Source organism: Aethalodelphis obliquidens, unplaced genomic scaffold (assembly GCF_003676395.1).
Source record: "Aethalodelphis obliquidens isolate GAN/ISIS:26980383/991018 unplaced genomic scaffold, ASM367639v1 scaffold14, whole genome shotgun sequence".
Lineage (NCBI taxonomy): Eukaryota > Metazoa > Chordata > Mammalia > Artiodactyla > Delphinidae > Aethalodelphis > Aethalodelphis obliquidens.
The window spans coordinates 25,956,730-25,983,887 of record NW_020837958.1 but is presented as its reverse complement, the minus strand read 5'-3'; the positions used below and the strand labels follow the sequence as shown (position 1 = coordinate 25,983,887).

Genomic DNA, 27,158 nt, shown 5'->3' with positions numbered 1-27,158 from the left:
GCCTATTAAAAACTGATTCAACCTAATGTTTGAGACAAAGATTTCCTGCAACTCCTCCATTCTCTACCCTCCTCTAAGCTGACGCTAAGTTGTACTTCAGCTGAACTCGGTACAAAATGATTTGGGGATGACCACTGTTTTTTTCTATTCCTCAGGATTCAGAACTGAATGAGTTAAGAAAAACCATTGAGCTGCTGAAGAAACAGAACGCAGCTGCCCAGGCGGCCATTAATGGGGTAATTAACACCCCAGAGCTCAACTGCAAAGGTAAAGGGAGAGAAACAGACTCAGACCAGCGACCTGCCTGCCCTTAGGAACCCTCCCTTGACAATATATGATGCAACCTCCCTGCCCGAGGGTGGGTGTCCATGTCAGTCGGACAGGTCCTAGAAGGCACTTAATCCAGTTGCTTCCAGCCTCTAGGAAAACAGCTGTTCCAGCTCATCTTCTCTGATGTATCTCAAAATGGAAGAAAGTATATCTCTGTTGGCAAAGTGTCAAAGTATTTCATAGCCTTAACTTCACTAATGCTTTGATATTTACATGTGGACCTGGGACAGCCTGAAATGGGTTCGTCTCTCATTTGTCCCAGAAAATATTCTAGAAGGATTGCTTTGTCCTTGTGTATCTTACTTGGGTGGTGGGGGGAGATATGGGCATGAGGAGCAGTTACATCCAGAAAATGATATTAAGAGAACCGATAGAAAAGTAATGGTGAGAGTTAACATTTATGGAACATTCACCATGTTCTAAGCACTGTGCTCAGTGTTTACATGATTTCATTATTCCATTTTCTCTCCACAACACGCTTACAAGTGCAGTGCTGGTCCTCCACGCTGTACTGAGGGGAGTACTGAATTTTAGAGGCGAGAGTCCCATCCTGAGGCCACAGAGTGTGAGAAACAGAAATGGGACGAGAACCCAAGTCTGCCCCTGAAACCAGTGCTCTTAAAGACCGGGCTGTCGGGGTCGTTCTGTGATTGTGAGGAACACTGCCTGCAAACTTTATTTTGGTCTCACTACTGTTCTGGGCAGTGTTATTTCTGGTACCACTGTTATCTCAAACGTCAGACCTCCTGGGAAAGCGAGGCTAGAGGTGACGTGGGAAGGATTGGCAAGAGCTGGCCAGGCAGAGCAGAGGGAGAAGAGCATCCCAGGAAGAGAGAATGGCACCTGTAAGGTGGTGAGAGGACATGGGCTTGGCATGTCCAAGGGCATGAAAGAAGGGTGGTGCGGGAGGAGCGGGGAGAGCAAAGGAGGGGCGCTCACGACACAGATGACTATTGCCGCCACTCACAGACGCATTTTAGCTCAAAAGAGTGAGTGTGGGGGGTTCTCTAAGCCTCCCCTGACTTCTGTTTTGTAAAGTGGAGAGAGCCCTCCTTTAATTGACCAAAGAGGGCGTGGCACTCAGCTACACAAGGACCTTAAAACCAGCATCGCAGGGGGCTTCCCTGGTGGCGCAGTGGTTGAGAGTTCGCCTGCAGGGGACATGGGTTCGGGCCCCGGTCTGGGAGGATGCCGCGGAGCGGCTGGGCCCGTGAGCCATGGCCGCTGAGCCTGCGCATCCGGAGCCTGTGCTCCACAACAGGAGAGGCCACAACAGTGAGAGGCCTGTGTACCGCAAAAAAAAAAAATTTTTTTAATTTAAAAAAAACCCAGCATTGCGGAACAGAAGGTGATGTCTAATGGGAAATAGCTCCTAGTCCTTGGGTGTGTGGATTTAGGTGTAAATCCTGGGGCAAAGGAAGGGGCTCCAGTCAGCAACTCCTGATGTCCTGCCTTGGGTCTCCAGGAAATGGTACCTCCCAGTCCGCAGACCTCCGTATCCGCAGACAGCACTCCTCCGACAGCGTCTCCAGCATCAACAGTGCCACCAGTCACTCCAGCGTGGGCAGCAACATAGAGAGTGATTCAAAGAAGAAGAAGAGAAAGAATTGGGTAAGTGTGCATCCAAAGACTCTCGTGGGCACTAGCAGAGTCAGGCTTGGAAACGGTGTGCCCCAGATAAAGCCCAGGCTAGCTCTTACCTTCACGACATAGGCCTTCGGGAGTCGATCCAGAGAAGTGGCTTGTGGACAGGTTTCTACTAAAATCAGTGTGGTGCTCAGTCAAACCCTAGGATTTATGAAATAACTGCCTCTTTGTAGTTTTTCTGTTTCATGAGACTACGTGAAGCACTCATCTTTCATTTCATATGTGTCATTTCTTCCTAATCATAGGCTGGCCACAGAGTTCCAGTTACTAGAGCGAAGTTACTCTTAAGTGGTTTTTCCCTTAGTTCCAAAGTAGTTTTTGGAATATGTATCACTAGTTATCCCATCATTAACCGTAGTCCTTATCTATTTATTTACATAATTGCCTATGATAGCATTAAATCACCCAGCCTTGTCTTTGAAATGTTTTCGACCATTTGCTGTAAGTAAAAGCTTCATAATGTAGTTGTTAGCAGTTAGTGAGCGGTTCTAAATTGGCGGGGGGTGGGGGATCATACCTCAAAATAGCAAATATAATAGAACCAGTGTCCAATGCAGTGCTTCTCCATGTTTCCATAATCCCATCGAGCTACTTGGCCTTCTGTACAGTGGCCTCTTGAACAGTGTTTCCCATTCTTCTTGGGAAATTCCGCTCCCCTCTCCCCACCCAGTTTTTAGTTCTGCTGTCAGGGCTGTGACAGTTCTGACAGACGTTTGCTGCCCGCCGACTTCAGTGCAGGGACACCCCAGGTTGATCTGAAGTTGGCCAGGACTCACAAGGCCCCGTTTGTCCATGCTGACAGCATCGTGTTTTCACAGTAGCTTCATCGTCCTCATTCATTCCATGCACTTCCCCCTCATCTTGTGTTATCTTGGATGGGTGGCGAGGTCTCCTGATGGAGGAGTCGAGGATTTCGTCATTTTGCTTATTGATGGCTCGCATCGGAGGCAAGCCGAAAGGCCAGTTCAGTGTGGTCCTCTCATTGTTCCGATGAAATTTTTCCTTATGTTACTAATGGCTTTTAGTCAACTCATTTGCTGTGACTTAAACCCACAGAATTAACTCATGTTTCTAATGTGCTGTTGATAAATACGGTCTGATTTAATTATCACAGTGATGAGAATTATTTTCTATGAAAAATCATGATTATCCATTTTCTTTAATTCAGGAAATAAAACTTGTTTATTTTAAGACCACTCTTGGTCACCGGTGCAATTGGGGAGGATGGATAATTGGCACCCTCAGGGAATCCCAGAGCTTGCTTTTGTCTAATCTTTATCATCTGCTCTAATGCCGAGCATTTTACCAGAGGTTGAGGGCAAGGATTTAGGTTGATGTATACCAGATCCTTCTCTTTCTAGGACTACTCTCTGGAAATACGGCCATAAGTAGGAAATGGGAGAGAAATGAGATCCAGACTCGCCCACAAGCTGGACATGCAGATTGTTACGGGTGAAACTTTGATGGGAGACAATTCCCATTATTTCAGAATGGCCCATCTTCTGAATTTCACAATGGCTAAGAAAATGTCCAGAATACGTTTTCAGTAGGAGAAAAAAGACTTTAGAAAAAGGAAATTACTTTTTAAGAGACATTTTTCAAAATGAAACTTCATTTTTTGGCCTAGAAAAATACAAGCTTATCATGGCTTTCAGAGCAGACCTCGCACTTTAAATTCTTTATGTTCTCCCTAGAATTTTCAGATCCATCTCATGGTTTGGGGAATCTGTGATATACCAGTTCCTTTTCCCCAAGATGGTTAATACATTTCTTTAAAATATCATTTTTTTGAGCAAGAAGCGAGACAGCTAATTTTCTGCTTTTATCATATTACGTGTATAGAAGGACTGCAGCAGCTCCTAAGTGTACATATCAAAGAGCTATGCAGCCATGTTGGGACCAGTGCAGCAAAGAAGCTACCCTTGCTAAGAAAAGAAGACATGCCAAAAAATAATAATAATAATAATAATAAGGCTTAGAGATGACTGATAAAAGGCCAGAAAAGAGTGAGGAGTATAGGAAGGTGGGACAGTCATTTCAACCAGACAGAGAAGCTTGCAGAGCTCGGATTATAGGGGCCTCCAGACTCTCTCTTCCTCTCCTTCCATAATAGAGGAGGATGCCCTTAATGCTTTGAAAGGTTCTTGATCCTACCGGAAACCTCCTCTCTGTATGGTGTTTATGATTAGCCATGTCATGTCTGAAAAGTCCGAAGCTTTCCCTGTCACTGGCTTTCTCTGTTAAAAATTGTCTTTTTTCCTTCCCCTTCCCCATTTTTGCTTGCGTTTTCTCTGGCAGGTCAATGAGGTAAGCAAGACCAACGTGAATATCAGATACCAAGCTAACCCATCCATTGATATGACTAACCTCATCTGCATCCGTCACCGTGTCTGAGCACCCCACTTTGTTGCTGTGTCACCTCCTCCTCTCGACACCCATCTGCTGAGCCAGGCTCTGTCCTGCTGTTGGCATCTAGTCTTGAGCCAAGAGTAGGCATGGAATGTTATCCACAGGTCCAGTCCCCTGAGCTGTCGACACCAGATAACTCTTCTTCCCTTAATGCACTGATTTGAGAGAGCTGTTGGGAACCTTTTCCATTGCTGGGGGGAAAGCGTGGGAGAAGTAATTTGCTGTTCACTCTGCATGTCTCCGTTTTGCCGGGGCCTAAGGGGTGGTCTCAGCTCCTGCCAGGCTGACGGTCTTGTGTATTCAGTTACGCAGCTCCTTCAAGCAAGCCTTCGGGAAGAAGAAGTCCCCCAAGTCGGCATCCTCTCATTCAGACATTGAGGAGATGACGGATTCTTCTCTGCCTTCCTCACCAAAGTTGCCACACAATGGTCCCATGGGCTCCACTCCCCTGCTGAGGAACTCTCACTCCAATTCTCTGTAAGTCTGTGTCTGCCGGGGTCACTCGGGTCAGACGGCACCTTTGGGCCCTGGGAACCCTCTCCAGCAGGAATGGCTAGGAGTCCTGCAATGTTCCTTGGGGTCCTTTGTGTCTTGCATTCATAAGACCGTGCACATTCTTCCGGTGTTTTAGGACCAGAGAGTTTAAAAGAGAAGGGAAATGAGTTTCTGTTCTGCTGGCATCGGTGTGCATAATTAGCTGGCTGGGGGCTTCCCTGGTGGCGCAGTGGTTGAGAGTCCGCCTGCCGATGCAGGGGACGCGGGTTCGTGCCCCGGTCTGGGAAGATCCCACATGCCGCGGAGCGGCTGGGCCCGTGAGCCATGGCCGCTGAGCCTGCGCGTCCGGAGCCTGTGCTCCGCAGCGGGAGAGGCCACAACAGTGAGAGGCCCGCGTACTGCAAATAATTAATTAATTAATTAATTAATTAATAATTAGCTGGCTGATCTTGGGCAAGCGGCTTAACCTCTCTTTGTTTCCATTTCTTTGTCAAATTGGGATAATGGTTGTCTCCTTATCCTATCCTAAGGATTGAACAAGATAAGCGGATGTGAAGAGCACAACAGCCGTTGTGCTCTGACAGGGAGATGATGGTATAAGTGTTGGCAGTTTGGGCTGAAATTCTGGTTCACTTGGGTGACGGGGCTTAGAGAGATTATACTTTTCTTCTTTGATCGACATTTAGTGTTGACTCTTTCTCTGAGGTCAGCACTCAGAAATAAGACTTTAAAAAAACAGAGCAATTCAGTGACGCTTCTCTTTACCAAAGGGCTCTATATTTCGTCAAGTGACTCATCACCATGAACTCACCCAGTCGACTGTAATGAGTCAGTTTGCACAGAGCCCTTTGGGAACACAGCTGGTTAGTGAGACGGGCGATTGCTCCTTTGGCCTTGCCTTAGGTGCTGTTGCCCTTGGCGGAGGGGTACACAGAAGGGAAGAGTCATCTCCTCTTGCCCAGCCAACCTCCCGTGCTTTCCACCGAGCACCCATTGAGCACTGTTCCATCAGGGCCCCATCTCAAAACATGAGGCCGAGAATCTAGAAAGAGGTCAGGAATGGCTTGGGACAGACAGGCGGGGACCCAGGTGTCTGTTCAGAAGGTGGCACCGCTGACTCCCTGCAGCAGTGAAAAGGATTGCCCCTGCAATAGGGCAGTCAGAGCTAGGGCTGAGTTCCATCAGAGCCCTTGGCATAACCAGGCGAGGAGTGAAAGAGGAACCAGAGCTCAGGTGGTCTGCAAAGGCAGTTTCTGCGAGATAAGACAGTGCCTGGGGAAAGAGGACCGCTGTGGCTGGGGTCAGAACAGCCAGCGAGCTAGGGTTGGACAAGGGGTGGGGGTAGTGGTAGACACCGCAGTTTCTTCACTGGTGAAAATGGGATCTGCCTCACTGGGTGCTCGTGAGGGCCGACTCAGATCCCGTGCGTGCAGGGCAACCTCCTTCCGATCTCAGGAGGTCAGGTCTGGCGCCATCCCCAGGTCCACTCCGCCCGCAGAAGACAGCGGCCTGCATCAGCGTCCCCAAAGCCAGCTCACCAGATGGGTGCAGGCGAGAGGATGGGCCAGGCCTTCGTAGCACGTCGCCTGCCCGGACTGCACACACGACAGGCAGTGCAAGAAGGAGACAGAGCGTAGAGCCCGGACTTTTTTATGAACCCACCTACCAGTGAAGCATGGCCTTCTCAGGGTGTCTGCTTTACTTAGGTCAGCAGCTCCTCTTCTCTCGGGGAGCACCCTGGTAAGAGGGAGGCTGTGCGGACGGGCACGTCCATTCTGGGCAAGGGTGAAACCCCGAGCGGGGGGGTAGAGAGGAGCGCTGGAGTGCAGTGCCCGCCTGAGGCCCCGTGTGCTGGTGTGAGGGTTAGACTGGTGTTCAGGAGCGTGAGTCCTGTTTGACCTGAAGAGTGCCCAAGAGGTAAATAAAGGACAAGCTGCCCGTGACTCACCTGCCATCATCCCGGAGCATCTCAATCCAGTTGTTCGTTTCCCGGCCAGGAGAAAAAGGAACTCTTCATCTGTTCTTTATGTATTGGTATAAACTTCTCATATGCCAGCCTGTGTGAGCAGGACACTACCCAAGACGGTTCTGGAGAGACCAAAGAGAATATTAACCACCCCTGGGGATTAGGGACTACGGGGACGTGACACGGTAGAGCTGCATCTCCTGGCATCTGCTCCGTGCCAGGCGCTGTTCTTGGCTCCGGTGACAGTGTACGAGACAATCACGTCCTAACTCCGGTGTAGACCCTGTATGTCAGGGGGAGAGACGGGCATTAAGCACAGAAATCTGGATAAACTAGAAGAATCAGATAGTGCCAAGGGTTCATGCTGGGAACGGAAACAGTGTGTTGGGATACAGAGTACCTTGGTAGCAACTGCAGACGGGGGTCCAGAAAGGCCCCTCTGAGGAGATGACGTTTCAGCCGAGATCTGTGTGCCAGGAAGAACCCCTCGTTAGTTCTCGTTGGTAACACTAGCTGCTGTGACAAACTCAGTCGCAAAGGTCAGCGCCTTTACCTGCGACTGTCGGTCTCTGCTTCCTTCCAGACCCAACACAGATAACACTCATGGGCAGGCGGCCTGCCGTGTGGTGATGCCGGCACCAAGGCTCCCTCTGTCCCGCGGGCCCGTGTCCTCTGCTGAGTGTCCAGCCAGCAAGCGGGGAGGGGAGAGAGTGTGGAGGCCCTGCAGGCATGTGTCGTGGGCCAGGCCTCTTCCCACCGTCCACTGAGCAGGGCTTCCGACCTTGGCGGGAAGACGTGACATGAGTGTGCCCGGGAGGGGAAGGAGGTGGGCCATCGTAAACCCGTGGCCGACTCTGCCTGCCAGCAAGCAGGGCAGCCCTCCCGACAGAACCCAGAAGCAGGCCCGGTGTGTGTGAGAAAGGGGAGGCTAGCCAGCCTGGCTGCCGCGTCACGGGCGCGTGAGGAAGTGGTGGGAAGGAAGGCCGGCCATGCAGAGGCGGCGCCCAGGCCATGTGAGGCTTTGAAGCCAAGGTGAACTTGCAGCTGATGTCCTGTGTGATAAGTAGGCTTTGGAGAGTTTTCAGCAGGAGCGTGAGATCATCTGAATTAGCTTCACAAAGGTGGGAGTCTCCGTTCAGGGGGTCAGGGACATAGTGGGGCAGGAGTGGAGGAGGGAGACCATGGAAGAGGCTGACGGCCACTCTCTCCACCAGCTGCTCTGGCCCATTTCCTGTTCTTTGAACTGGCCACTCACACCCCCACCTCCCCGGGCCTTTTGCCCTTTCGGTGCCCTCTGCCTGGTGTGCTCCTCCCCAGAGATCCACTTCCTCCAGGCCTCTGCTCAGTGTTACTACCCCATCCGTAAGGCCTGGCCTAGGCACCTTGCCTAAAACACCCCCCCACCAGCCAGCACTCCCAGCAGCCCCCTGCCCGTTTTATTTTTCACCGCTGCAAATATCGCCATCTGCCGTGGAGCTTTTCCTTGCTTATTTTTTCTTTGCCCCTGCCCCCCAGTCTACAGCTGAAGCTCCGTGGAGGTAGGTGGTCTGTTTCGCGGGCGTTCAGATACTAGGTGGAATGAGTGAGTCCCGGATGGACTTGGGATATATTCTGGAAGGAAAGTTGAGGGCACGTGGTGATGTGGATTGTGAGGGAAGAAGAGTCCTTGAATATTCCTAGACCTGCCACTTGAAGACTTCGGTGTGTGGTGGCGTTGTTTCTGGCATGAGTGGGAGACACACTCCATGAGTGGGGCCAGGTGGGGATCAGCGGCTCTGGTTTGACCGTGCGAAGCTTGAGATGCCCAGGAGACATCCCTGTCGAGATGCCAGCCAGCCTGGAGTTCCTGGAGGTGGAGGTTTGGGAGATGTGGCCTCCGTGGTGGTTTCGAAAGCTGGGAAGCTGGAGGGATTCTCCAAGGGATTGAATGGAGATGGCGAAGAGGCAGAGGGGCAAGGACTGAGCTCTGGGGCTCTCTCATATCTGAGGTTCAGGAAGAGGAAGTAGAGCAGCCAGCGAGGTGGGTGGAAACCCAGAAGCAGAGAGAAGAAACTGTTTGGGGGCGGGAGTAGTCACTGGGCCAGACGCTGCCGGGCGGCCAAGCAGCGATACATTCAGCGTACGGGGCTCCCGGAGCCTGTAGCAGGAGCGCTCCCCCAAACCACTTTCCCCATAGGGACCGGGCGGGCAGGCGGGCCCACCGTTTGGCTCGGCAGCCCTTTCCTGACATTCCACAGCATCCATGCACACTAGAGATGTTTGCTTTGGGTCTGATTTTCCAAAGCGTGGGCAGAGAGCAAATGCTTCTTTCCAGCCTTGAAGGGTTTGTAAGAAAGTGCAGATCTAGACGCGAGAGGGCGTTCAAAGAAGAAACCAAAGGCAGAGGAGTCGGGGCTCAGAAAAGTTCCTACCCCGTGGGCGGAAGGAATGGCCGTGTGGGAAGGCAGCGTTTCCCACACTAGGGTGTGTAAAGTTAGGTCTGCCCCCAGCCCTGCCTCCTGGGCGTGACGGCAGGAATATGCTGGGATTAAGTGTTAGGGGCTGAGTAGGAAAAATTAACATCGGGTTGCTTCAGTAAGTGGTCCATAGAGGGGACCAGTGTGTGTCCATCCACGCCTACTGGATGAAGTCCAGGAGCTTGCACCCTGGAGTTAAGCAGACCCATCAGACTTGTTACTGATTCTCACCTTTTTTTTTTTTTTTTTTGCGGTACGCGGGCCTCTCACTGCTGTGGCCTCTCCCGCCGCGGAGCACAGGCTCCGGGCGCGCAGGCTCAGCGGCCATGGCTCACGGGGCCCAGCCGCGCCGCGGCATGTGGGATCCTCCCGGACCGGGGCACGAACCCGTGTCCCCTGCATCGGCAGGCGGACTCTCGACCACTGCGCCACCAGGGAAGCCCTGATTCTCCCATTTTTAATGGGCATGTCAATTTCTTTCTGTCTCAGCCTCCCCGTTTTTAAAATGGAGATAATTGTAGTGTCTCTTCCCGAAAGTTAGTAGTGTACGTAGTGCATTAAATAATACGCTACAGATGCCTGACACAGTGGTCTATGTATTCAGTCAACATTATGTGCCGATCAGTGTGATCAGATACTACAGATGAGGCAGAGAAGAACCCTGGTCCCAGGGGAGCCAGGGGCCATGCAGGGAGGGATTATCAGTGACTCGGCAGAGCCAAGGGAGAAGGTTCTGTCCTGGGCAGTAGGCCCAGGGGGACTAACTCTTAGCTGGGGCTTGTTTTCAACATCACCTCTGTTGTAGGCCACCCCTCCTGTGCGGCCTCGCTGTGCTGTGCTTCTGAGAACTGGCCGATCTGTGGGGGGCACGGGAGGGCCTTGGACTCCCGGCAGAGTTTCTTCCTTTTAGTTCGCTTCCCTTTGTAAAGTCATTGTTTGGCCAAGCTTCACAAAGTAACCCATGTGATAAATTCCACAAAGTGGGTGCGGAGGAGATGTTGTCTCTCTTGCTGAGAAAGCTTTCTGGGGAAAAAGCACAGGCCACGTGAAGGAGACTGGAGCAAAGCGCCTTGCCGTGTGACAGACAGACAGACAGACAGGGTGGACTAAAGCTGATTGTTCTCTGCAGTGAACTGGCATCTTCGAGATCTATGCAGGACATGGTTTGGCGAAGACCAGAATGTCACGGTGGAACTTTGTTCAGACTTTACACTCCATTTAAACCCAGAAACCATAGTCCTTCCCCAAGAAAGAACCAGTTTTTGCAAGCTCCCCTCGGAAACCTCCCAAACCAAAGAAAGTATGACTGTATAGTTAAACCCTACAAACCACAGGCTATCCAAAGCACAGAGAGCTGGGGGGTTGGCGGGGGCAGAGGAGGATCTGATTTCTAAAGACATTACTGTCTCTCTAGCCCTTTTAGTCCCAAATCTGTTGGCCTCAGCTTCTCATAGGTATGAAATGGGAATAATTATTAGATTTTTCGAGGGTCTGTCGGAGGTTTCAGATTTTGAAGCGGAGAAGTTTTCTTGGATGCTGACAACGTTTTAAAATAGGAGATGATTTTGTATCTCTCAGAACCGTTCAGGGTTCAGGTCAAGAAAGTAGCCACAAAAAGATTTGGCTGTTCAGGCGTTACATTTTTCTTCTAGTCCTTTCTGCCCCTGAAATACATCTCTTTTAACAATTATCATGGCTCTCCTTTGGCAATTAACATTTCCACTCCCTCTCCCAGTTTCACAGGTCAGGTTTGGTTTGGCCTCAAATCCAGTACTTGGGTCCTGGAGAGAGGGCTCGAGTGATTATTTCTGCAGAGACCACGTGCTCACCATGTCGTTCAGAGATAATCACCTTCAGCTTTGTAACTTCATGAACTTGGGCTATTTTTCCTTTCTTCTTTCTGTTTTAGTTCCAAGAAATGTCAAAGCTTTCTCTTCTGGATCACCCCACACCTCAGCTCCTATAATCTTTGAAATCAACCGAACTTTTTTTTTTTTTTTTTAGTAGAAGCTATCTTTTCTAACATTGCAATTCCTCATGACTTTTATGATCTTCCAGTTTGTGCTGACTTGCCAGTACCTGAAAGGCAAACCTAAGTAATCGAATAAGGAACCCAGCCTGGAAGGTCCACCTCTTAAAACAGAGGGACTCACAGGGTCCCACAGTCTCCTGATCTGGTGTCCAGCTGGGGAAGGAGGACAGCTCACCACACTGTTGCATGTTTTCAGATAAAATTTTGGCTTTCATGTCACATCACTCTCTGCTAACTACCTGAGATGTTTCTCTTCCTTGCCATGGGCTTATTAAGCAGTATGGGGGGTGGGGGAATGAAAGAATGTTTCTCCCTCTAGACACCTTTAGGGCTTTAGAATGTGACCAGAAACAGACTAGCATCTTCCACCCGTGTCTTTTGGTTTCTTCCCCTTTTTGGCAAATAAAAATCACCCTCAGCTGTCTGACCCTGTCTGCCTTTACAACAGACAGTTGACTTCATTTCTCTGAGTGGGTTTAGCTATCAAGGGCCATGTTGTATCTTTATAGGGGCCCAGCTGTGTACACATCACGGAGGGTTTCAAACCCCCAAGGTTACCGTTCCCTTTTGCTGGCTCCTGTTTATCCCCAGATCACTGGAATTTGGCTGAAAGGCATACCGGAGCCATTCAGATTGCCAGAGCTCTGCAAAGAAAGAGTGTAGAGAACTAATGAAGTCTGTGAATTTCAGGTGCTTTCGATATTGTCACTTCCGGGAAGCACCGGGCAGCTGGTTATACGGGGTTACTCTTTAGCAGACCTGATGATGACGTGGTGGTCAGTGGAGGGCTAAAAGGAGCTGAACTCAGAGCCGCCCTGGTCAGTAACACTCCTCTTTCCCTAGCATCTCGGAGTGCATGGACAGTGAAGCTGAGACGGTCATGCAGCTCCGAAACGAGCTGAGAGACAAGGAGATGAAGCTGACCGACATCCGCCTGGAAGCCCTCAGCTCTGCACACCAGCTGGACCAGCTGCGGGAGGCCATGAACAGGATGCAGGTGAGATCCGGGAGTGCGGCGGAGCCCCAGGCTGCCCGGGGAGGAGCTGCTCCTGCCACGCTCCCTCCGCTGGGATAGCCTTCTCCACATCTAGATTGGAAGCTTCCCTCAAGGCTCAGCCTGATGCTTCTTCCTCTGCCAAGCCTTTCCAAGTCCTGCAACTGGAAGAGTTAGTGTAGTGCCCTCATCTGAATCCCTATAGATTTGTTCCTACGGCCCCTCTCACCTTTTGACACGGATTGAAGGCATTTGAGTCTCTGAGCTGTTCTGTTTTGCATCCCTTTCTCTGGATGTAGGACCAGTGCTTATTAACACATAGTAGGTTCTTTTTAAGTATTCATGGAATGAAAGACCACTGTGGATTCTACTAAATCGGCTTTCACTGGAGAGCAGCGTTTCCCAGAGGAATTTCCGTGAAACGCTCGTTCCATAAGAAACTGTGAAAAGAAGGCTCCTTGATCAAAAATGTTTGGGAAATGTTGCACACTATGTGCCCCTCTCAGATTCACAATGCATACCAACTTATTAAAGGCTCTGAGAAGTCCTGCAGTAGAGGTCTGGGTTGAGAAACCCAGAGTTTTCAAACTTCTTAGATAAGACTTTTTCCACTTACCACCCAGATTCTGGGAAACATTTCTGAGGTCTTGTGAAAGGCCAGCTCTCGGACCCTCCTGTGCCAGAGAGGTCTTGGGGGACTTCCCTGGCAGTCCAGTGGTTAAGACTTCACCTTCCAATGCAGGCGGTGCGGGTTCGATCCCTGGTCGGGGCACTAAGATCCCACATGCCTCACAGCCAAAAAAAAAAACCCAAAAGAGAGAGGTCTTGTGTATACAGCAAAGGCAGTGACCACTGTTGAATCTCTCTGTTGGTGTAACTTATTCTGCCTCCATGGCTGGGATATGCACTTGATCTCTGCAGGGAACTTTCAATTCCCTCCTCTAGGAAAGGCTTGTTCGCATTGTAGCTGCCTAATAAGTGAGCTTCTCCCTTACCCTTCGCAGAGTGAAATAGAGAAGCTGAAAGCTGAGAACGACCGGCTGAAGTCGGAGTCTCAAGGCAGTGGCTGCAGCCGGGCGCCCTCCCAGGCGTCCCTCTCCACCTCCCCAAGGCAGTCCATGGGGCTCTCCCAGCACAGCCTGAACCTCGCTGAGTCCAGCAGCCTGGGTGAGTGGCGTCACAGGGCCTGCAGCTGGCACTCTGGTCTCTAAGCAAGAGCCCCAAGACGAGCAGATCAGCAGATCAAATGGAGAGTCAGCGGGCGCGTGTGTGCTTAGGATGTACGTGCGTGTGGGTGTGCGTCTGCTACCAACATGAGCCCAGCCATTAGACTGCTGTCATGCTTTGCTGCAGCGCCCCAACTTCTCCAAGCCATGAGCTTGGCTCCCCTCGCCCACCATGCTGAGTTCTGTTTGATCCGTTTTAAGAGGCTGACCTGCAAGCCGTATGCTGCATACCACCCGCCCCCTGCCCCACCTGCCCTCGGTAGCCGATTGGGACGCTGGCTTGGTTTACGACCTTCCTGCCTTGGGGCTGGATTCAGGCTGGCTCAATAATGAGCGAGTGTGATCTAGGCAGATCACACAGATCTGCGTGTAAGCATATCGAGGCTGATGCTTTGACTTATTATCCGTGACGCCGCTCTTGCTGTCGTTTTGGTTGAGTCTCCCTCGCACTTCCGTTTGGCAAAGGTACATCGTCAGCCCGCTGGCTCCTTGATTGGTCCACTGTTGGTTTCTGTGGTTGCGTTCTGCATTCTGCCCTCTCCCCCCGCCACCCCCCATCCCACTTCCCCTGCACCACGACACCTGGTCTGTCCCGCTGCTGTGCCGACAAGCAGCGGGGGTGTCAGGAAGCCGGCTTTGCTGTCCCCGTGTGCCTAAGGCTGTTGATGTTTTCCATTCGCAGACATGTTGCTGGATGACACTGGTGAATGCCCGGCTCGGAAGGAAGGAGGCAGGCATGTTAAGATAGTTGTCAGCTTTCAGGAGGAAATGAAGTGGAAGGAGGTTAGTTGGATCCCTTACCCTGCTTGGCCTGTCCCTTCCCCAGGTAGAACTACCTAGCATAGTGATTCCATCATCACGCCCCATCACCTCAGAGCCTGAGGTGATTTGGAAATAGTACTAACGCTTTCCCTAACTAACCCTACTCCCCAGCAGCATTTTGACACCGTGAAAGTAAGCCAACGGCCCCTCCCTGTCTCTCGTGTTTGAAAAGTGTGTAAAGGGTTCTAAAAATGGTCCACACTGCACCACTTTCAAGTATCTAACTAAACACTAACATCAGTCAGAAACGGCTTTTCTGAATTTAGTATATTCCCAAAGCACTTCAAAGGCAGCTAAGCACATTTAGCACAGAAGGTACAGAAGTAAGCCACCCAAATTCATCCGACCAAGAGCACCTGTTTTAATCCAGTCATCAGAGGCTGCTGACCAAGTAGAAACTGGGAGATAGAGGTGGTCAAGCCCAGGAGCACACAGGTGGCTAGCAGTGAAGATGGTGGGGCAACCTGACTCACTGAGGCTGGGGAATCTGAGTTTTCTGAGTGGTTTCTGTTCTCTTCCAGCATCTAGAGGTCATACGCCAGTCAGAGACTGTTTTAGGGTGAGGGCAAGGGTTGACAGTCAAAGTTGATTTTTAGTCGTCAATTAAATCTAAAGGATACTGAGAATGATCATGTCTCAGATAAGTGGGAAAAGACCTCGTGAGCCCCTCATGTAAGTCCCTTGAGGTTTTTTTGTTTGCTTGTTAGTTCTGAGTATTTTAGCCAGCACGCTGTCGTAGGCTCCGAAAGCTTGGGAGCCTGCAGTGCCCGTCAAAACAAAGCGTCTGCAGCCAGACTTCTCTGCCAGGGGATTCTACTTTGTGGCTGGCTGTCTAGTCTCACTGACGAGGGTAGCCCCAGGATTTTGAGCTGCCAGGGGTCTGAGCATGATCTAGTTGAGAAAGATCCGTAAAATAGTTCCATTTTCAGAGCTTAGCTGGTAGAGTGATAGACTGTCAAGGGGGACGTCCATTCTTGTAACAGTCTGTTAATAAACGCAGGTGGTATCTGTGAAGGCATTTTATTCTAATGATCATCAACACAAACGGATAGATCTTACATTTTACGGAAGTCTGTCACTTTCCAAAGTTGTCTTGTCCTGGATCACCACAGCATCCAGATGAGCTTGGCTGCCCAGATTTTATCATCTCCGTTTTACAGTTGAGAAGCCCAAGACCAAGCATCACTTACCTAAGGCTGTAAGGAAGTGATGGGGCCGATCATCTCACTTCAAGACTGTTTCTTTTCTCTGCTGATTTTGCTTAACCGCCAAATACACCCCCTCCTCTCCCCACCTCCCTCCACTCTCCTAACTCTATATTCTTATCAGCATGTCAGATATTTGAAAACCAAACAAAATGGAATGTTCTATTAGTTTCCTTTAATCAGAGTGATCAGTGAGCCCCCACTATGCAGAGCCCTGTGGGCAGAGAGGCAAAAGAAGTAGAACAAAGATTATTTTGGGGCTTCCCTGGTGGCGCAGTGGTTGAGAGTCCGCCTGCCAATGCAGGGGACGCGGGTTCGTGCCCCGGTCCGGGAAGATCCCACATGCCGCGGAGCGGCTGCGCCTGTGAGCCATGGCCGCTGAGCCTGCGCGTCCGGAGCCTGTGCTCCGCGACGGGAGAGGCCACAGCGGTGAGAGGCCCACGTACCGCAAAAAAAAAAAAAAAGATTCTTTTGTGTGAATTTCCTGGAGTTTTACTAGTTTTCTGAATTAGACATGTTTTAACTTTTAATTAGAAGAAAAGAAATCAATACTATAAAAAACAGAAAAGAAAAAATAAAAACATCCTGAAGGAATTTAAGATCAAGCAAAGAGACAAAACCTGATAGACAAATACCTAAAAATAAACCGTGCAGAATATATCATCATGTAAGTTGCGTACAGAACTGTTGAAGCAGTGTGAGCTCTGAGCCTGGTGGGTTGATCATTGAAGGCTTCCTGGAAGAGGTGAGTTGGTAAGCAAGGTTTGGAAAGGGAAAGATGGCAGAAAGGAGAGGGGAGAGCATTCCCCGCAAGGGATGTGTGATCTACACACCATATGAGGTGCACAGTCGGTAGAAGGTTCTAGATTCCAGAGAGGAGATCCTCTCTTCCTAACCCACGGGTTGCTGTTTTAGCAATAGGGGAGGAAAGTGTTTAAGACCATTACATTCAGTCCAAGTTACATCTGGTGTTAAAACAAATAGGACTTTTATTCCCCTCTCAAACCATTGGCGGAGCTCTAAGACAGTCTGAGTACTCTGCTAACCTGAGTCAGAAAGGAGCCACCTGTTTTTCACCTGCGGACGTTTCCTTGCCCTTAGGATTCCAGACCCCACCTCTTTCTCATCGGCTGCATTGGAGTTAGTGGCAAGACGAAGTGGGACGTGCTCGACGGGGTAGTTAGACGGCTGTTCAAAGTAAGTGCTTCGTGAAGACAGCTACGGCAGTGCACCCGAGTGGGGGCCTGGGCCTCGGGGGGGAAAGGGCGGTTTGTGGCCCGAACCTGGTCATTCATCAGGCCACATCCCTCTCCCACATCCTTATGTTGCCGGGACTTGTCCCCTGGCCCTCAAGGGAACAGAAGGAGGATGGTAAGTATAGGCTGGTAACAGGACCAACTGTTCTCATCTGCCCTTGGCAGTGGTTGGCCAGCCAGGGAGAGGCACTTCCCTGGTCTTGAGCGGTTATATGAGCCTCTCACAGTGAACTGCTAATGTCTACATTCTCTTCCCCTTAGAATTGTGTCCTGTTGAGTATGTTTTGCAGCGTGTGTTCTGGGGCTATGATGTCATGCTTCCACCCTTCATTTTGGTAGGGGGATTTGATCCAACTTACCCTGCATCCCATGCCAACACTTCCAGCTCTGTGATTTGTGCTGTGCGTGACATTGACTTCTGATCCGTGGCTGGTGTCAAGGCTGTTGGCACGGTTATTTTTCTCTTCATTCTAATCACATCACTGGAGTGGGTGTTTGCCACAGGAGAAATTACGAATGAGCATCTAGGTGAACCTGACGTACTGGGTGATTTGAAAGAAGCTTTTGGTACATTTTTTTCTATTGACCTGAAGTAGGTCATAACCGGAAGTGTTCATTAATCACATCCCCTGAGTATTAAGAATAGCCCACATTTTCTGTGCCGGAGACCACATTGGTCTAGTTGAGTTGGTCTGACATGAAAACCTGACTTTTAACTAGTATACTCTAGTCTCCTAGCATCTAGACTCAGGTGGCTTCACAGAGAGAAAATTCTGTTCTTTGACCCAAGCTCACTTCCCATCTTGACAGGCCAGTGTGTAGAAATGAGACGGGGTGAGAGACAGGAATGGCTTAGAGCAGACCAAGCCTGCTGCCCCAGCGGAAACCTTATCTCTGCTGATGGACAGTTGGGACATCCCTGGATTAGAAAGACCACAGTTGGGGCTGAAAAGAGCCTGTGAGGCATCACACGTGAGGAAGTGAGACCGTTAACGGTAGAGACTTGTTATCAGGATTCCACCTCAGTCGTGTGGCCACCACAGAGCCCATGGACTTCGTTCCAAGTTCACTGACCTAAAGCCTTCCGGTCACTCATCTAAGATGGAACACTTTCCAAATTAAACACACGTTTGTTTGTTTAAAACTCTAAGCTGCTTTTTTCCAGCAGCCCGGGGTTTTGTTCCCTTTGTCATTATATGGCCTTTGACCTGAACCAAAAGAAAGGGCTGGTGGAGAGATTTCTCGTCAGAATTACTTTTTCACGCATTTTCCAGCACCATTCCCAGGCCCTAATGTCTTTAAGACTTCAGCTGAACTTACAGGAAAAGCGGCTTAACTTTTCAGTGCTTGGTTCACCATCTTGTTAGGGTTTCCCACCCTCCCATCACTAACCGAATAGATCTGTACCTTAAGGGGCCTGTGATATGAGGGCATCCTCCCTAGAGAAAGTCAGCTCTTCTGCCCCTCGTTCCACAGCTCGATTTCAACTCTGGCATCAGCTGGGAAAGAGGAGACGATCGTAAATCACCCAGTGAAGACATGAGTCTTGGGCAGATTTTTCGCCACATCTTTGACGGGGTCTTTATTCTATATTTTCCAGGAGTACATCATTCACGTCGACCCCGTGAGTCAGCTGGGGCTGAACTCTGATAGTGTCCTCGGCTACAGCATTGGGGACATCAAGCGCAGCAACACCTCCGAGACCCCCGAGCTTCTGCCCTGTGGCTACCTGGTTGGAGAGAACACAACCATCTCTGTGGCCGTCAAAGGTAATCCAGCCCATTGCAGTGGTGGGAGCTTCCAGGATTGTAGGTTTTGTTCTGTGACTTGGCACGGGAACCTGTGGCCATGATTTCGTTTGTGTGTGTATATGTGGGTTGTATTTCGATCCCCATCCACCACAGTTACTCTCACCTAAGCAAGTTGAACAGTCTTCAGCTTTTTCAGCGACCGTCGGAAACAAATAATTTAGTTTACGGCTGAAATTACATAACAAAAGGTGCCGTTAGCCTTGTGACTCTGAGATGATGGAATCTTAATAACCCTGTTGAAACGGGGCTCCACTGATACCAGTGAGTTACTCTTGCCGGCGAGCCTTGGATGCAGCCCCATTCTACAGATGGGAAACCACGATGCTCTGTGGGCCAGAGAGGAGTGGCTCGGAGCACCCTGCGGAAGCAGTGAAGCTCCTGCCCACGCACGATGCTGTTCGAGCTTCCAGCTGCCTCGTCACCTAAAGAGGCTGCGCCTGAGGCTAAAGTTCTGTGGCACTTTAGACTCACAGAGTATTTTTTGGGGAAAAAAAAAAGTTTCACGGCCAAATAAGTCCGGCATCATTATTCCCATGCAGGTTCTCTAAAGCCTCTGTCCTTTCATGTCCTGACTCTTGCCGTTAAAAAGGCTGTGAGATCCAGTCTGACACAAACGCATTTGACTGCAAAACCCCTTCTTCCTATATTTTATGAACCACTTAAAGAAGAGATTACTAAACACCGTCCGAAGCTCAGCCTTCACGGTATCTTATTTCTTCCCTGTAAGGCATCTTGACTGTAGTTTTGGGGTTGTTTGAGGCAAGCTTTGTTTCCTAACTGGGAGGTTTTCTAGAAGCACCCCAACATTCCTCATCAGTGGGAATGAAGGTTGCTGCCCGGTGACCAGTAGCATGTTCCTGTTTGAGCCTCACACATGGCCTTATCTTGTTGGCATCCCATAATTGTGGCCTTGGGCTGCAAGTGACAGAAACCTACTCAAAACTAGCTTTAGCCCAAAGGAAACATACAGGCTCAGGTACCTGGAAGATCCAGGTATAGGCTTCAAGCGCAGCTGGATCCAGGCGCTCCAGCAGTGCCATCAGGACCAGGCCTACCTCGGCTTTGCTTATTTTTTCAGCTTTCTGCACAAAGCTGATGAGTGGCCCAGATTCATCCTTCTAGCTTAGGAACCTAGAAGAAAGAGAATGTCTTTCTGGACAAGTGTGACAGGAAATTCTTAGGGGTGATTCTGGCCCACCGTGGGTCAAATGCTCATCACCAAATCAGTCGTTGTGACCGGGTAGAGGCTTTGGCCCAGCCTGGTCACAAGCCCACCCCTTTGGGGGGTGAAGGTGCTGGGTCAGCCCTGCTTGGACCAGCTGGAATGAACTCCTTGCAAGAAGGAAGAGTCCCACTACAAGGGGAGAGAGGGAGGGCTGCCAGGCCCACTTTAACAACAACTGTCCACTCCAAGAACCCTTTAGGGAAAACCTGATACACCATGACTTTAAATTGCGCTTCAGCCCCGCTGGCGAGCAGGTGAGCACTGCAAGCGCTGAAGGGTCAGAGGAGTGACCCGTTGCTGAGACCAGAGCAAACCTCTGTAGAAACAGCGACAGGATTATCTGCTTCCCGAACAGGTCACCTCACCACGGAGCCTAAGCTGGTGCTGCTGTCAGCACATCAAGTTGTTTTAGCATCTCTAGGGATCAGCTCGGGTTTATTTTATTTATTTATTTTTTTGCGGTACGCGGGCCTCTCACTGTTGTGGCCTCTCCCGTTGCGGAGCACAGGCTCCGGACGCGCAGGCTCAGCGGCCATGGCTCACGGGCCCAGCCGCTCCGCGGCATGTGGGATCTTCCCGGACCGGGGCACGAACCCGTGTCCCCTGCATTGGCAGGCAGACTCCCAACCACTGCGCCACCAGGGAAGCCCTCGGCTTTGTTTTTAAGCGATACCTGACTCCTCTGTTTTCCTGTGGTGCTTGACACTTATGCCTTCAGGGCACTGAAAACTACTCAAGGATTTGAGCTGAAAGAGATGCGTGAGCTGCGGATGATTCACTTCAGTGGCACCCGGGGCAGGGGCTGTGGCTTTGTGTGCTCTGAAGTGAGTTCGTCTGCAAAGTGGTCACTGCCAGGGGGGTTTTGACAAGAGACTGAGACAGCAACGTAGCTGCAAAGAGAGGGGTTTCACAGTGTTTTAATCACTGCCCCATGTTTGTTATTAAGTTTAGACAGGAGACCCTAACCTCCATATTTTGCATCAAACTTTGAGCCCATGTAGGCTCTATTGAGACCAGTTCTAGGAAAGTCTTAGGCCTGTACCCAGAAGATCTCATTTGGGATCCTTCATTAGGATGATTCTAGAACAGTCACTGTGCTATCTTTGGTTGGGGAAGATTGGAAACAAATGTATAGATGCGTCAGGGGGGTCTGTTTGCAGTGAATTAATTGTGTGGATGGAAGATGCTACTGAAAAACAGAATAAGTGCTTTTCAGTTCATTTTTTGCCTACATATAGTGGTTTCTTGAGGTGCTTTTTTAATAGAATTGCCTTAGGTTCTGGATAAGTAACCTTGGCTGGATCCTCTCTTGGGAATGATATGAAGAAAACAGCTCTTATAAAGCCAAGAGCCCTGAGTAATGAAGTTGTCCCAGGCGGGGAGGGGAGAGATGTTTCCTCTTGCTGTTGGAGAGGCTCAGCCTAGGTCTGCCAGTATTCACATCCCCAAATCAAATGGTCCCACCTTGCGTTTTTCCTCATTTTAACGATAAAGTGTTGATACCTTCATGGTGGATCTGAGTGTGGGCAGCAGCGGCACCTGGCGTGCAGGAAAAAGCAGGGTGAAGAGGCAGCCCCGGGGTCTGGGTGGACACAGGGGATTCACGTTTGGTTTGAGCCAGCGCCACTGGTAATGGTAAATCCAGAAAGACAAGTAGGGCTCAGAGTCTTATGAATTCTGCAGAGGATGGATGAGGACTGAGGGGCCAGATGTTAAAGGTGAATCTGTGGCGGGGGCGGGTGGGGGGCGGGCGGGCAGTCAGCCAAGCCAGGAGCCGGAGCACATCGTGCTGGTGAAGGGAGCCTGCGGTGTCCCTGGGTGGGCGGGGCTGCCCAGGAAAGGGATAGCCTTGCGTTTTGGCAGTTCCAGGTGGGCAGGCACAGAGAGCCACCCTCTCTGCAGGGCTGCGAACACGTCCTCTCTCAAACACAGGGCTCGCGGAGAACAGCCTGGACTCGCTGGTGTTCGAGTCCCTGATCCCCAAGCCCATCCTGCAGCGCTACGTCTCCCTGCTGGTGGAGCATCGGCGGATCATCCTCTCCGGGCCCAGCGGCACTGGGAAGACCTACCTGGCCAACCGGCTGTCAGAGTACCTGGTGCTCCGGGAGGGACGGGAGCTGACAGACGGGGTCATCGCCACCTTCAACGTGGACCACAAGTCCAGCAAGGTGAGGAGGTCGTTCAGAGGCGGCTGCTTAGCCCTTTGAGAACTAGTGATGCCACCACCCCCGTGATGGCAAAGCAGCATTTCCTACAATGCTCACCTTTGATGGTTCTAAAAGCCTGGGGAAGGAGGTCAGAATGGAACTAGCAGAAAGGAAGGCTTTGATCCAAAACTTCCCAGCAAGAAGTTCCACGTGTAAGTCGATGTAGTTCATTTCTTGCTTCCCCGCTGTGAGTTGGGCACCATGATCAGTGCTGGTAGTTCTTTAAGGTCAACCCAGATGCTTCCACTTCAGTTTACCAAAGATTCATCACGTGCCTACTAGGTCCTCTTGTCTTTCCAGAAGAAAACCTTCTTTTGTGGAACAACAATAATAAGAACAACAACAGCTCGCATTCGCAGACTGCTTCCCCTGGGAGCAGCAAACTGAACGCCCCACAGCAGGACCTTCAAGGAAGTAGTTGTCACAATCCCATTTTACAGATGAGGAAACTGAGGCTCGAGGCAGATGACCGTGTACCTAAAGCCACTCAGATAGTACTGAGCAGCAGACTGCAGCTCAAGTCAATGTCTTAGACCCCAGAGCCAGCAAATAGGCTTGATCCTGCCTCACAGGGAGCAGTGGAAGCGTTCGGACAGCCTGAGCTAGTCCCAGCCTAGGGTTATGAGGTGTTTTCTCAAACTTGCTCATTAGCCATGCAGTGGTTGTTGACGGGTGATTCACTCTGACTGGCCAAAGGGGCCAGGAAGTCAAAGGTGAATTGGAAGTGACTCTTTCACCTTAAGAATCACCTGGCATCCTTGAAGATGCCGCTCCCAGACCTCATTCCCAGATGATCTGTTTCAGTAGGTTGTGTGGGGCTGGGAATTTGCACCACAAGTTCTCCAAGTGATGTGGACACAGGGGCAGGACTACAGGAAGTGGTGAGAGGCCCTGTACCAAGATCCTCTGTGAATAAGCTCAGGGAAGGCGCCCTTTCCCGGGACCAGCGAGAGAAGGATCCTAGGCGCGTGGCTGGAGGTCGAGCCAGGCTTGAATTCAGCCCCCACTCACTCCCCTTGGCCAGGCACCGTTGTACAGAGCATAGCTCCCCAACTATACCCTGCAGGCCTGCATGAGGAAGAGAGGGTCCGAGCCTCAGGATCCGTGGCATTGGCAGGGGCCAGAGGCCAAGAACCCATAGTGCAGAGGAGCTAAAAGGAAAGATAACTAGTAACTTAAAAAATGGGGCTGCTTCTATTGCTAAAAGCCACATTTTGACTTAAAAGGGAGGCGTGTGTGTGTGTAGGAAGCAGAGGAGATATGACCCCCCGAGCATCCAAGCCAGCGTGCAGGACAGTGGCATGGGGAGGCGTCCACACCAAGTCCAGGTCCAGCCCTGCTGCCGACCCTCTGTGCCGTCTCCGGCTGCCCACCTGACTGAGGGACGCTTCAGCTTCCTCCTCTGTAACATGGAGACAGTCACAGTGCCCACCCCAGAGGGTTATTGTGGGGCACAGAAGTTCCTATGTGTGAGGTCCCAGAGCCGTGCCTGGCGCAAGGTCACTCCATCCTCATGGTGATGATAATACCATCAGGAAGTTGTTCTGTGTTCACTGGCTGGCCCTTAGCTCACCGTTTTGGCCTTTCCCCATCGCACATTCTTCTTTCTCTTCCTTTTCTGATGTGCCCCTTGCCCCAGCCGTCAGTGCCCTGCCCATTCTTCACAGTTAAGGCCAAAGGTTCCCCTTTCACGCAGACCTTCCAAGGACCCCCATGCGTGGAGACCACCCCCCCTGCACCGTTCACTGTCTGTCTGCCCCAGCACTGATCAGCAGGGCATATGTGGGGGGGGGGGCAAGGGGGTCCTTTGCTGTGCTGATTCATCAAGGGCTTTTGTGTAGATGGCTCTCAGGCAGTGCTGTGCCTTTAGAGAGATGTGTGAGGCACTTGCACTCAGGAGCTTCCTGGGAGGTTGGCAGAGTAAGAAATAGTAGCGCTTCTAGAGAGTGCTGGAGCAGCTCCAGCACCGCGCCTGGACACCCCCACGGTGCCTGCTCTTGCCCGGGTTTTCTGTTGCCTAGTGAATTCCAGAAGCCAGGGCCCAGGCCTTCCTCACCACTCCCCCGCCCGCACCCCCTGCGCCCAGGCAGGCGCCCTGTAGCGGACAGGCACTCAGGACCGGTTACCGTGAGGCCTCAGGAAGGGCCCCTCTGCCAGTGCCGGCCCGGGGCAGGGGAAGGCCCCGAGTACGTGCGTCTTCCCGGGGGCGTTCACCCACTCATTCCTGCCCGGCCTCCGCAGGAATTGCGCCAGTACCTGTCCAACCTCGCCGACCAGTGCGCCAGCGAGAACAACGCTGTGGACATGCCTCTGGTCATCATCCTGGACAACCTGCATCATGTCAGCTCCCTGGGCGAGATCTTCAACGGGCTGCTCAACTGCAAGGACCACAAATGGTAAAGGCAGCTCTGGACCTCGTGGCCCCCGGGAGAGACGTGTGCTACAGGGGGTAGGAGCGCTGCACGCACGTGGCAGGGAGGGGCTGGGGCCACATGGGGGGAGGGGCAGCAGCCCGCAGCCATCTGCCTAGGCCCTTAGATGCCCCGGGACGCTGCGACACCTTCTCCAACTCTCTTACCCTTCATTTCCCCCGCAGCCCTTATATAATTGGCACAATGAACCAGGCTACCTCTTCTACTCCCAACTTGCAGCTTCATCATAACTTCAGGTAAGGAGTCACTTTTTGAGTAACTGCTGTATGCCGGGAACTGTGAGCATTTTTCCCAGCTTCACTCATTTGATTCTCACAAAAGCCTCAAGTCGTTAAATTTATCATTCGCAGTTTACAAATGGGGAGAATCAAGTGGTTTGTGTGAGGTCACACAGCCAGTCGATGGCAGGGCTGACTTGCACCCCGATCTCTTTGATGCTAAGTCCTGGGACTGCAGTGCCCCGGGGGCAGCTCTGGGCAGGGACTGTCGTCATGCAACCCTGCACGTCACCAGTGGCACGTCTGTCTGTCCCAAGTGGACGTGAGCAGTGAAAGCTCACGCTTATGAAAGTGTCCATGGAGCAGAGTCTGGCCTTCGAGCTCCAGCTGCTGTGAGCCCTGGGCCCCAGCCCCGTACCGAGCTACCCCACTGCTGGGCTGTGGGACTTCTGCCACGCTAGGTTGTGTGGCCTCCATGTACTGCTGCCCTGCCTGGGGCCTTAGGTAAGGATGAACAGCCGTCTCCTGGGGTGAGACCCCCGCCCCGGCTCATTTTCATGGCCATTCTGCCGGCATCCCTGTTGAAAGTAGAATCGCAGTTATCAGAGAAATACCAGCCCCGCCAGGTCACTGAGATCATGGGTCACCTCTGCATCCAGGCTGTCCCAGTCTTATCCACGCTTTCTCTTGAATGTCCCTCAAGACCTTTCTGCTCCTGCTTCCCCCGTCACCGCCGCGTCATCTCCCAGCACACTGTTGCAGTCATTTTCTAACCAGTATGCCTGCCTGCCCCTTGGCCCCCCTGCAGGCCATCCTCTGTGCCAGTGGCAACCGGAGTGAACATTCTAGAATTCAAATCTGACTGTAAATCCTCATGCAAGAAGTCCTTCAATGGCTCCCCATTGCCTCCAGAATGAAATCCAGGCCCCTTAGGTTGGCAGGTCAAGTCTAAACTTTGGTTACACTGAACCTCTGGCAGTTTCCCCGAACACCCCACACTGCTGCTCATGCCTTTGCAGATGCTCTGCACCCACCGCCGCCCCGACCCCTGCCCCTGCCTTGCCTTGCCTCGTGTGGCTGCTCCATTCATCTCCTTTGGCCTCAGCTCAGATGTCCCCTCCTCTGAGGAGCCTTCCTTGATTCCCCAGGTTTCGTCATCTCTCGTTCCTCTTATCTGCCTCCTCCGCTAGACTGTGAGCTCCTGGGGAACAGGGACTGTGTCTGAGTCATTGTTACAGCCCCACAGCCCAGCATGGAACCCGTCACAAGCACAAGAGGCAGTTAGCTCAGTGGTCAGAGCTCAGCCTCTGGAGCTGGACTGTCTTGGTTCTAATCTTAGCTCTTCTCTTGACTAGCTGTTTGATCTTGAACGAGTTACATAACCTGTCTGTGCCTCAGAATTTCGACCTGTACAATGGGTGGCCATCATATCCATGGCACGGGGTTGCTGTGAGGAGTTGTGAATTGATATATGTGCAGTGTTCAGTTGAGTATTAACATAGGCACCTTCCAGCTCTAGTGAGCTTTGGTTCGTGAGGTTGGCCGTAGTCCTTGTCATGGAAAAGTGTTCCTGACTTCTTCCAGGTGGGTGCTGTGTGCCAACCACACGGAGCCCGTGAAGGGTTTCCTGGGCCGGTTCCTGAGGCGGAAGCTCATGGAGACGGAGATCGGTGGGCGGGTACGGAACGTGGAGCTGGTGAAAGTCATCGACTGGATTCCCAAGGTCTGGCATCACCTCAACCGCTTCCTGGAGGCTCACAGCTCCTCGGACGTCACCATAGGTGGGGAGGGGAGGCCGGGTGGGTGCCGACAGGCGGGCTGGCAGGGGAGGGAACTGCTGCTCCCGGGGCCCTGGCCTCCTCGGATGGCTGTCCCTGGACCCTGGTAGCTGGATGCTGCACTGGCCACATGGTTAGAGGAGGGGACAGAAGGACAGGCACAGCCTAGACAGACCCCGGGCCGCCCTGCGCCCACATCCCGGGGCCGTCTCTGCCCTTCTCTCCCGCCCAGAGCTCGGGGGTGATGAGCAGCAGAGAGAAGTGTCCAGCCCCAGGCTGGTGCAGAAACTATGGGCTCAGTGAGGAGCCCCCACCCCGAGGCTCCCCCAGGTGGAGACCACCCTGTGGGATTGGCATTGCTTTATAAATAAAGTAATCTTATCGACATTCCTAAAGCTTAAGCTTCAGAGAAAAAAAAAGATCACTGGTCATCCCACCATCCTGATGGAATATTGTAATTTGAGCTTATTTTTTCTGTCCTCGTCCATACATGTTTTATGTAGTTGCAGTCATAGCGTACATACAGTATGTTCTTTATTTTCACTTCACGTTGTCTCATGAGCATTCTGTATTGCTCTGCAAAATAATCAGATGTGGGTGCACCGTCACTTCCTTAACTGTTCCTGTGCTCTCGGACATCTACTGTGCT

At 51.5% G+C, this 27,158-nt stretch overlaps 1 protein-coding gene across 14 annotated transcripts in view; it reads left to right on the top strand.

Annotated features, from left to right (window-relative positions):
- The window catches only part of NAV2 (neuron navigator 2), an 856,213-nt gene that overhangs the window by 816,066 nt on the left and 12,989 nt on the right, over positions 1-27,158 (top strand). For 6 of the 14 annotated variants that reach the window (XM_027115202.1, XM_027115201.1, XM_027115197.1 and 3 more), the window contains 13 exons: positions 156-267; positions 1,796-1,941; positions 4,276-4,284; positions 4,691-4,863; positions 12,179-12,332; positions 13,334-13,496; positions 14,238-14,338; positions 16,684-16,779; positions 18,439-18,607; positions 21,777-22,042; positions 24,323-24,477; positions 24,678-24,749; positions 26,316-26,512. In XM_027115202.1, coding sequence (XP_026971003.1) covers positions 156-267; positions 1,796-1,941; positions 4,276-4,284; positions 4,691-4,863; positions 12,179-12,332; positions 13,334-13,496; positions 14,238-14,338; positions 16,684-16,779; positions 18,439-18,607; positions 21,777-22,042; positions 24,323-24,477; positions 24,678-24,749; positions 26,316-26,512 — 1,813 coding nt within the window. Of the gene's footprint in view, positions 1-155; positions 268-1,795; positions 1,942-4,275; positions 4,285-4,690; positions 4,864-12,178; positions 12,333-13,333; positions 13,497-14,237; positions 14,339-16,683; positions 16,780-18,438; positions 18,608-21,776; positions 22,043-24,322; positions 24,478-24,677; positions 24,750-26,315; positions 26,513-27,158 lie in introns of those variants that run through there. The other 8 variants (XM_027115199.1, XM_027115205.1, XM_027115196.1 and 5 more) reach the window with 4 other exon arrangements.